Source organism: Lycorma delicatula, chromosome 1, assembly GCF_047948215.1.
Source record: "Lycorma delicatula isolate Av1 chromosome 1, ASM4794821v1, whole genome shotgun sequence".
NCBI classification, from domain to species: Eukaryota; Metazoa; Arthropoda; class Insecta; order Hemiptera; family Fulgoridae; genus Lycorma; species Lycorma delicatula.
The window spans coordinates 32,089,621-32,101,054 of record NC_134455.1 but is presented as its reverse complement, the minus strand read 5'-3'; the positions used below and the strand labels follow the sequence as shown (position 1 = coordinate 32,101,054).

General features: G+C 32.3%; 1 protein-coding gene across 1 annotated transcript in view; it reads left to right on the top strand.

The window, feature by feature from the left end:
• Positions 1 to 2,498: 2,498 nt before the first annotated feature.
• The window catches only part of LOC142317463 (ubiquitin carboxyl-terminal hydrolase 30 homolog), a 45,688-nt gene continuing 36,752 nt past the window's right edge, over positions 2,499 to 11,434 (top strand). The window contains exons 1-2 of the mRNA XM_075354029.1: positions 2,499 to 2,525; positions 8,774 to 8,980. Coding sequence (XP_075210144.1) covers positions 2,499 to 2,525; positions 8,774 to 8,980 — 234 coding nt within the window. The remainder of the gene's footprint in view (positions 2,526 to 8,773; positions 8,981 to 11,434) is intronic.

Sequence of the window (11,434 nt, the reverse complement as noted above, 5' to 3'; positions counted from 1 at the left end):
AAAGTACGAATATTACGAACACAATTCGTCTTTAAATGCGTTCAGAACTGAAAAGTTAAAACGTATATATCAAAACTTTAATAATAATTACTAAGTACGAAACAAAACAGCGTGTGTTATATTTCACGATAAAAAGTCAGTTTTTTTTATATTATAAGTTACTGTTCACGTTAGATGTTTCTACTCGACGAATTTTACTTACTTATTTATCGCGTTTTCTTGCCGTTTCGGTACAATTATTCTCAATTTAATAACATTAAGACGGAATCATATTACGTATTGCTGATTTATAAGGAGTAATATTTTTAATTTCAAACTTCTAATTGAAACAGTCCGTTTAAAATATAATTTACTTAAGAAATTGTAAATTAAATACGTAAACACAATTTAACTCGTGATTAGTTTTTTTTTTTTTACACTTAAAAACAATTCATCGAGTTACATTTTGGCTAAAACTTTGAAACTCCTTGTTTAAAGGAAAAAAAATTGACGTGAATATTTTTATTTTTTTTTTTCACCTTTTCGTTAACGTATCCAATTTCATTCTTTTTAAAAAATATTTCGTCAACACTCTGAAGGAGATCTAAAGAAAAGTACAATTTGTTCGATGCTTTTTAACGTTATTCATGTAGGCTAAAAAGAAAAAAATAAATAATCTTGGACAATTATTGGAGCCTATAATTTTCAATTTTTCGACCATCTTTCTTTTTCAGTACTTTAAATGTTGTTCACTCTGAACGATTACGTTAAAAATGATGTTTTGTTATAGATAAATTGAAAAAAGTTATTAACTCGTAAAAATTATTATTAAGTAATTAAGTTTTGGTATTTAAAATAATATTTATTTATAAATCATCAACCGTGAATATATATTTAATTATTAAAATACCCGGTGGGTGATTCTAAAAGAACTTCAAAACTTTAAAACCGTATAAAAATGTAATGAAATAACTTATAAATTCGGTTGAGGTCTCATTTCATTGAAAAACCCAACATTCACTTTGGCCTCCATTTGTAATGCGGCTTACATCTCACCTGAAGTCGATTTTCTTCCAGACAGTACCCTTGCAACTGCGGCATTAATTCAGAGTCTTAGCTCAACAAGATCAACAGGCAAAGGCGGTTCGTAAACCCGATCTTTAATGAAATCCCACAAGAAAATATCTAGCGGGGTCAAATCTGGGGAGCGAGGTGGCCATGCAATCGGATCTTCACGACCTATCCGCCGACCTGGGAATAAAATAACAAGAAAATCTCGGACTTGTAGGCGGTAGTGAGACGGTGCCCCTTCTTGTTGATAGTGATGTCGTCCGTTTTGGTCATCATCGTCTAAGTAAGGAATTAAAAAAATGTTGAAGCATATCCAAATAAAGGATACCGTTTACGTATTCCTCCTTGAAAAAAAAAACGGACCGTACAGTCTTTGTTCGCTTAGGGTATAATAAACAATGACCTTAGGGCTATCAGAAATCACGTGCTGCAGACTTTCATACTTCATATTCAGCAGTTACGGGTGTTAATCTTGCATCGATGTGAAACAGTGACTCATCACTAAAAATTACATCGTTTAAAAATTTATCGTCGTCTGCAATTCTATCCGTCATTTCCACTCGTACTGCAGACGAGCAGTTTTGTCGCCATCTATAATGTATTGAACCAAGGTTAGTTTGTACGGCTTTAAGTCCAATCGTTCACATAACACGCGCCAAACAGTCGTTTGCAGAATGCCGGTCTCACGTGACGCACGTCGAGTTGATAGGACACGTAAAGCTTTATCCGAGTTGTTCCATAGCAGCCTCAAGGTCGCATGAAGATTTTTAACGATCTGGTGACGCGCTGGTGGCCGAATTCGGTACTAATTAATTACACTAGTCCAAACTTGATGTGTTTTGTTATAATATGAGATCTCAACCTAAAAATGTATTTTTGAATCGCCCGGTTCTAAATGCGTGATTTTAAATGCATATGTTGCTTACTCGTCTTATCAAAACTCTTCTTTTTTTAAATTTAAAAAAATTCTTACTGAAACAACTGTTTTTATTTTTTTTTGAAAATGAATCGTAACTGTAAAACAATTATTTCGAAAACGTCCAAATTGTTTGGTAGGTGGTGGTGAGAAAAGATTATTAGGCAGATAACGGGACATATTTTTACAATTATTTTTCAAACGGTTCGGTTAAAAAATAATAAAATAAAATTGATTTTGTTTACGATTAAATAATTTGTTTTTAAATAGAAATAAAATATCACCCTCGATTTCCTATTATAACAATAAAACGAATTTTTTTACCTTGAACATCATCTGGAAAGTTACAATACGATTAGTAGTACAGACTAAAAAGTTAACGACTGTTTCTTTATTTATTTATTATTTTTGTAAAAGTTATGGTAGATTCTATATATAAAACACTATTATTTCGAAATATAATTATTTTGATTAAATTTTTTTTTAATAAAATTAGCAATGCTAGTTAAAATTATTACCTCTGAGAGTAATGATGTTCACCATACCGCCAGTTCCTATGGTAAACGAAAAGGTTTTGTTACATATTGGCATACACCGTCTGCATTTCCTGTGTGTGGAATAAGCTGATATGCGGCGTAATCCATATTACGTTGCATACCAGACGAAATAAGTAAGACTTAATTCCGCGGAATTACACGAGAAAATAATTTTTTTAATTTTTTAGAAAGGAAAAACAAACTTAACAGAGTTTTCTGGTCGGGACTTGGTTCCCTCTTTTTGTGAATCTGTCTCTCCCTCTCCGTTATTTGTATAGTTATAGATATACTTTTACGTTGTGTAATCAAATCTAAATGTTTAAACAATCCGATCGATAACTACTTGAGCCTGTAGATAATATTTTATTATAAACGGTTATTTATCGTAAATAAATATCTCAAAACGGTTCTTGTGTAAATATCTTTTTTACTACTTGATATTTTCTAAGGGGTTATTTTTAGAAGCGCTACGTAACCTAGTGTCGAATAAAGGGTCAAACAAACACTTAATTGTTTTTTCCTTCGGACACTTCTTTTTAACAAGACGTGTTTATAAAATTAATACGATACTGTGATAATACTTTGTCTTATTTTCTTTTCATTACAGTTTTATTAGGGCTTTAGTAAATTTAAAAATAATAATAATAACATTTACTCCAAATGATTTTATTTAAATATACCGTTAAATATTTTTGGTTTATTTTGGGTTCTTTGTGTTATTTTATTTTTTTTAATTGTCTTCATTGTTCCTGTTGTAATATTTATTCAGTATATGTCCAAAAGCTAATACTTATATTCATTTATTACTCCAGGTTTTTACCTTTTACTATTGTTATATTCTAAATGCTATAAAGTGTGTACTTACTTGCAGTTTACAGCTAAACAACTTAATTTCAGTTTATAACGATATAAGCATTTTGTAGGATTGAAAAAAAAATCCAAATCTAACCAAAATTTGAGACAACCTAGTTCCTTCCATATGAAACTTGGAACGGTATCATTTCACCAGAGGCATTTCTTTTTTGTTTATTTAATCTACGTAATACAAGTTCTGTATTTATTAAGAATTTATTTATTTTTTATGTTTAACTTATTTTTATCAGATGCCCCGATTTTGATGATTTTCAAGGAAGTATTGCAATCGCGAAAAATTTCGGTTTTTAGATTTCAGCGAAAATATCCATTTTGACTAATTTCGGCGTGACGTCTGTACGTACGTACGTACGTATGTATTTATCTCGCATAACTCAAAAACGATTAGCTGTAGAAATTTCGTATTTAGTACTGTTGTAACATCTGGTTTTTCCAACTCCCTTTTATTTGTTATCGACTTGCCCGAAAAAGCCCAAAATCCAAAAGATTTGCACTTTGGACTTTTTCTTAACCGCAGTAATAAGCTCTGATTTATAGCTTTTCAACTATATATCATAAGCGGTACTTATTTTCATCGGTTCCAGAATCGTAGCGCGATAAAAGATTAATTAATAAAATATATGGATCTTACAAGACGAAGGAACATCGATTCAAATCCGACTTCATTTCCTTTTTTAAAAAAGTTTTACGATAAACCCAAGTTAATTCGATAACAAAAAAAGATATTAAAAATAATCAGAGATTATTAGCGAAATAAAGTTTTATTTACTTTTCATTTTAAAAAATTTGTATATGCAGTTTAATAGGCGTACAAGGAAGTCATGCGGTGTCCAAATAGATTTTTTTTGATTTTTTAATAGAAATTTCAATAGTTGTAAGATTTTTTTGCTAGATAAACCGAGTAAAAAAATTTGAACGTTAAATAAATCGATGAATATTTTTAGATTTAAACAGCTTATTTACTTTGCTAAACGACAAATTTAAATCTCCTTATTTAAACTTAACATTATGACCTTTAATCAAGTGAAATATAAAAAATACAGCGAAGGCTAGCAAGATAAAATATTTGTTTAAAAAATTTTATCATCAAAAAAATTATCTTCATATAAACATAAAGTTGTCGACTAGGTTTTGGTCGATTATTAAAAAAAATCCTCATCTTTAAATATTGTTGAAGCATACTTCAACAAGATCTTCATCTTTTCATCATTTTTTGGAAATACCGAAGCTCTGTTAGCCATTTTATCCTTTCGATAGGCTGATATAATTAAAACCATAACCTCTCTTTGAAATTGCTTCTAAATGAACCTTTGTCTACTACCAGTATAGCGTGTCTTAATCTAGTTATGAACATACTTTGTACGTTAAGGATACAAATATAAAATTACCGCGCTTTAATTATTAAACTATTAATGTTGAATATTAAAAATAATAACAATAACTCGTAACAAAAGGACAAGACAAATTTTGGTAAAAATCATTCTGGAAAAAATCAAGATTCTATGCCTGTCTTATTCCGATCAATATTTACCGGATCGGCCCCTCTGTATTCTCGAGTGCATCCTGATTCCCGTAGGGGAAGATGCCTGTTTTGTGACGATCACGGTTGCGACACCGCCGCCTCTCTTCCTAGCTTTGATGTTCTTTAGACACTCTAAATCTGATTACATATCACAGTCATCAGTTTGGACTCTATCAATATGTCATCCGCTTTAATTTTTAGCCCTATCAACTAACCGATTAACCGTTCTAATTTAACCTTTTAACCTAATTTCAGACTACTATCAAATAATTATTAATTTCAATCTGCTAGAATCATCCAAACTCTACTGCCATCCCTCTTAAATAAGTATCGATAGCAACAACGACAATTCTTTCCTTCAGATGCCCACCTCTTAATTTGTCAAAGACGGTTAAAAAGTTCAATAATGAAATTCTAACAAGAAGCAAACACTAACTTTTTCTGATCTGGTCCGCTTTCAGAAGCGAGCTTGATGCCTTCACTCCCACACCGCGCTCCATCATAGAGTTCTGAAACGAATAGCTTGGCTAACCGTGGCTCGATGACAAAATCTCTGTCTTACCGAAGTAAGTGTCCAAGCGGGTTGCTACTGTATCTATTAGATCATCAAAACCCACTCAGCTACCCTCTGCAGGGCCAGAAACATAAGGAAGCCAACAACTTTATTTCACTCCCTTTGGGTTTTCCAATCGATTTGCAAATCTAAATCAGAACGTATACTTGCAAGTTCTCTTCATTCACGTACGTTCAGACATACAGAACACGGTTTACATTGTCATCAACCCTACTTTCCAGATGTAACCTTAAGAGCCAGTGAAGTCAAATCTAGCCAAGTTATCCCTAAAAGCACCATGTCCAAAAAGAAAGTAAATAATATGCCGATCGGGAGAAACCCGCCTACCAACTTGTAAACTTTTTATGTCCGGGAAAGTACGATGCGTTTAACGGTCATCGGACGATTCATTTCATATGTGGTTTGTCGTGAACGGAATCCTTGGTTTTCTATTTCTCGCATACGCCCGGATGTAGTCGCCTAACTTTTTGGCATTCATATCGTAATCAGCGCTTTGTATATTTATAATCAATTTTAAAAACAAAATTATATATTTATTGAAAAAACACTGCACTGTATGAAGTAATATTCGTAAAAAAAAGTCTTATTGGTTATCCCCGACCCAAATTCATAACTAACGATTAAACGACGAAATTTAATCCCTATGTTATAACACAAACCATGTGATATTTTTTTTAAGTTTTCATTTTATTACGAGTTATTTTATATTAAAAAATTGTTAAATTACAGAATTACATTAATTCTCTTCATCTTCCGAATTTGTGTTGTTGATAATCACATCAAGGTACTTAAATCTATTCACCCACTCTCCTGTCAGATTTTCTATTTTGTTTTTAGTGTTTCTATCCCTAGTTACATTCCTTTCGATATTAACTATTTTAATTTTCTATTCGTTCAAGAATATACACTTGGAAAAAGCCAGGCGATACTGCAAGGTATCAGATAGATTATATCATGGTTAAGCAAAGATTTAGAAATCAACTCGTGGACTGCAAAACTTACCCTGGAGCAGACATTGATAGCGACCATAATTTGGTGATAATGAAATGTAGATTGGGGTTTAAAAACCTGAAGAAAAGGTGTCAGATGAATCGGTGGAATTTAGAGAAGCTTGAGGAAGAGGAGGTAAAGAAGATTTTTGAGGAGGACATCGCTAGAGGTCTGAGTAAAAAAGATAACATAGAAAATGTAGAAGAAGAATGGGAGAATGTTAAAAAGGAAATTCTTAAATCAGCAGAAGCGAACTTAGGCGGAATAAAGAGAACTGGTAGAAAACCTTGGGTTTCAGACGATATATTGCAGCTGATGGATGAACGTAGAAAATATAAGAATGCTAGTGAAGAAAGTAAAAGGAACTATCGGCAATTAAGAAATGCTATAAACAGGATGTGCAACTAGCGAAAGAAGAGTGAATTAAAGAAAAGTGTTCAGAAGTGGAAAGAGAAATGAACATTGGTAAAATAGACGGAGCATACAGGAAAGTTAAGGAAAATTTTGGGGTACATAAATTAAAATCTAATAATGTGTTAAACAAAGATGGTACACCTATATATAATACGAAAGGTAAAGTCGATAGATGGGTGGAATATATTGAAGAGTTATACGGAGGAAATGAATTAGAAATGGTTTTATAGAGGAAGAAGAGGAAGTTGAGGAGGATGAAATGGGAGAAACAATACTGAGATCTGAATTTAAGAGAGCATTAAAAGATTTAAATGGCAGAAAGGCTCCTGGAATAGACGAAATACCTGTAGAATTACTGCGCAGTGCAGGGGAGGAGGCGATTGATAGATTATACAAACTGGTGTGTAATATTTATGAAAAAGGGGAATTTCCGTCAGACTTCAAAAAAAGTGTTATAGTAATGATACCAAAGAAATCAGGGGCAGATAAATGTGAAGAATACAGAACAATTAGTTTAACTAGTCATGCATCAAAAATCTTAACTAGAATTCTATACAGAAGAATTGAGAGGAGAGGAGAATTGAGAGGAGAGGAGAGGAGAGAAGAATTGTTAGGAGAAGACCAATTTGGTTTCAGGAAAAGTATAGGGACAAGGGAAGCAATTGTAGGCCTCAGATTATTAGTAGAAGGAAGATTAAAGAAAAACAAACCAACACACTTGGCGTTTATAGACCTAGAAAAGGCATTCGATTACGTAGACTGGAATAAAATGTTCAGCATTTTAAAAAAATTAGGGTTCAAATACAGAGATAGAAGAACAATTGCTAACATGTACAGGAACCAAACAGCAACAATAACAATTGAAGAACATAAGAAAGAAGCCCTAATAAGAAAGGGAGTCCGACAAGGATGTTCCCTATCTCCGTTACTTTTTAATCTTTACATGGAACTAGCAGTTAATGATGTTAAAGAACAATTTAGATTCGGAGTAACAGTACAAGGTGAAAAGATAAAGATGCTACGATTTGCTGATGATATAGTAATTCTAGCCGAGAATAAAAAGGATTTAGAAGAAACAATGAACGGCATAGATGAAGTCCTACGCAAGAACTATCGCATGAAAATAAACAAGAACAAAACAAAAGTAATGAAATGTAGTAGAAATAACAAAGATGGACCGCTGAATGTGAAAATAGGAGGAGAAAAGATTATGGAGGTAGAAGAATTTTGTTATTTGGGAAGTAGAATTACTAAAGATGGACGAAGCAGGAGCGATATAAAATGCCGAATAGCACAAGCTAAACGAGCCTTCAGTAAGAAATATAAGTTGTTTACATCAAAAATTAATTTAAATGTCAGGAAAAGATTTTTGAAAGTGTATGTTTGGAGTGTCGCTTTATATGGAAGTGAAACTTGGACAATCGGAGTATCTGAGAAGAAAAGGTTAGAAGCTTTTGAAATGTGGTGCTATAGGAGAATGTTAAAAATCAGATGGGTGGATAAAGTGACAAATGAGGAGGTATTGCGGCAAATAGATGAAGAAAGAAGCATCTGGAAAAATAAAGTTAAAAAAAGAGACAGAATTATAGGCCACATACTAAGGCATCCTGGAATAGTCGCTTTAATTTTGGAAGGACAGGTAGAAGGGAAAAATTGTGTAGGCAGGCCACGTTTGGAATATGTAAAACAAATTGTTAGGGATGTAGGATGTAGAGGGTATACTGAAATGAAACGACTAGCACTAGATAGGGAATCTTGGAGAGCTGCATCAAACCAGTCAAATGACTGAAGACAAAAAAAAAGTACACGAATTATTAATATACAATCTTAAACTTAGAATTTAGTTCCATTAATTTCTGTTTCTCAATGATTTATTTTTTTTTTGTTTTTTTTTACAGTCTGTGTTAAGATATGATAAGTTTGATAGTCTGTCGTTACACTTACCTCCTTTAGAACTGGGACAGCATACATTGACGCAGTTATTAGACAGATTTGTGAAGACTGAAGTGGTTGGTGGTGTCTCTTGTGAAGGTTGTAATAAATCAACACCTCCTGAAGGTCCACAGATCAAGTCGACAGCCCTTAAAAGTCTTAGTATCGGAAAGGTAAGTCTTTTTTTATTTGAACCACTTTTTTGTGCATAGTTTATTTTGGGGTTTTTTTTAATGATTTTATCATTTGAATCGGTTAATTTATTAGAAATTAAGTTGAATATTCTTATTCGATAGAATCCTGCTGGTAATCTGGATTATTTCATTTGTCTGTAAAAACACGGATTGATTTTTTTTTTTTTTTTAGACAACAAAGCAAAAGAGAACGGCAATTTAAAAATTTATAGAGATGGTTTAGCAAGAAAACAACCATCATTTAGTCATTTATTATCTGATTAGGAATGTGATACGAACTTAGAAATTGATCTTTACAGAACAATTTGGTAAAGTAACATCTTGTAAAGATGTTACTTTACCAAATTTTTTATAAAAAGTGTAATGTTTTTTTCTGTATTTTTTACTGATATATTGTAGATCACATTACTATTAATTAAATGACCGATTGATTGAAAAATATGATTATAAATTTTAATCCAAAAAGTGGAAATGGAATTTGTATAATTTTACAAAGCTTGCCGATTAAGAAAGCAGTTCTAAAATATTTCAGATTTTATTAAAAATTTGCAATTTAATTTATTTTTTTTTTTTTTGACTTCAGTCATTTGACTGGTTCAATGCAGCTCTCCAAGATTCCCTATCTAGTGCTAGTCGTTTCATTTCAGTATACCCTCCACATCCTACATCCCTAACTATTTGTTTTGCATATTCTAAACGTGGCCTGCCTATACAATTTTTTCGTTCTACCTGTTCTTCCAATATTAAAGCGACTATTTCAGGATGCCTTAGTATGTGGCCTGTAAGTCTGTCTCTTCTTTTAACTATATTTTTCCAAATGCTTCTTTCTTCATCTATTTGCCAAAATACCTCTTCATTTGTCACTTTATCCACCCATCTGATTTTTAACATTCTCCTACAGCACCGCATTTCAAAAGCTTCTAATCTTTTCTTCTCAGGTACTCCGATCTCATCCAAGTTTCACTTCCATATAAAGCGACGCTCCGAACATATACTTTCAAAAATCTTTTCCTGACATTTAAATTAATTTTTGATGTAAACAAATTATATTTCTTACTGAAGGCTCGTTTCGCTTGTGCTATTCAGAATTTTATATCGCTCCTGCTTCGTCCATCTTTAGTAATTCTACTTCCCAAATAACAAAATTCTTCTATCTCCATAATCTTTTCTCCTCCTATTTTCACATTCAGCGGTCCATCTTTGTTATTTCTACTACATTTCATTACATTTGTTTTCTTCTTGTTTATTGTCATGCGATAGTTTTTACGTAGGACTTCATCTATGCCGCTCATTGTTTCTTCTAAATCCTTTTTACTCTCGGCTAGAATTACTATATCATCAGCAAATCGTAGCATCTTTATCTTTTCACCTTGTACTGTTACTCCGAATCTAAGTTGTTCTTTAACATCATTAACTGCTAGTTCCATGTAAAGATTAAAAAGTAACGGAGATAGGGAACATCCTTGTCGGACTCCCTTTTTTATTACGGCTTCTTTCTTATGTTGTTTGATTATTACTGTTGCTGTTTGGTTCCTGTACATATTAGCAATTGTTCTTCAATCTCTGTATTTGAACCATAATTTTTTTTAAATGCTGAACATTTTATTCCAGTCTACATTATCGAAAGCCTTTTCTAGGTCTATAAACGCCAAGTATGTCAGTTTGTTTTTCTTTAATCTTCCTTCTACTATTAATCTGAGGCCTAAAATTGTTTCCCTTGTCCCTATACTTTTCCTGAAACCAAATTGGTCTTCTCCTAACACTTCTTCTCTCCTCTCCTCTCCTCTCAATTCTCCTCTCCTCTCAATTCTTCTGTATAGAATTCTAGTTAAGATTTTTGATGCATGACTAGTTAAACTAATTGTTCTATATTCTTCACATCTATCTGCCCCTGCTTTCTTTGGTATCATTACTATAACACTTTTTTTGAAGTCTGACGGAACTTCCCCCTTTTTCATAAATCTTACACACCAGTTTGTATAATCTATCAATCCCTTCCTCACCTGCACTGCACAGTAATTCTACAGGTATTCTGTCTATTCCAGGAGCCTTTCTGCCATTTAAATCTTTTAATGCTCTCTTAAATTTAGATCTCAGTATTGTTTCTCCCATTTCATCCTCTTCAACTTCCTCTATAACACCATTTTCTAATTCATTTCCTCCGTTTAACTCTTCAATATATTCCACCCATCTATCGACTTTACCTTTCGTATTATATATTGGTGTACCATCTTTGTTTAACACATTATTAGATTTTAATTTATGTACCCCAAAATTTTCCTTAACTTTCCTGTATGCTACGTCTATTTTAGTATTTTAATACATTTGTATTAACTAGAAATTCACAAGGTCACCAAAAACTAATCGGCAATGAATTATACAAGCACAAGAAGCACTAATTTTGTTTGTATATCAACCAATAATATAACCTAA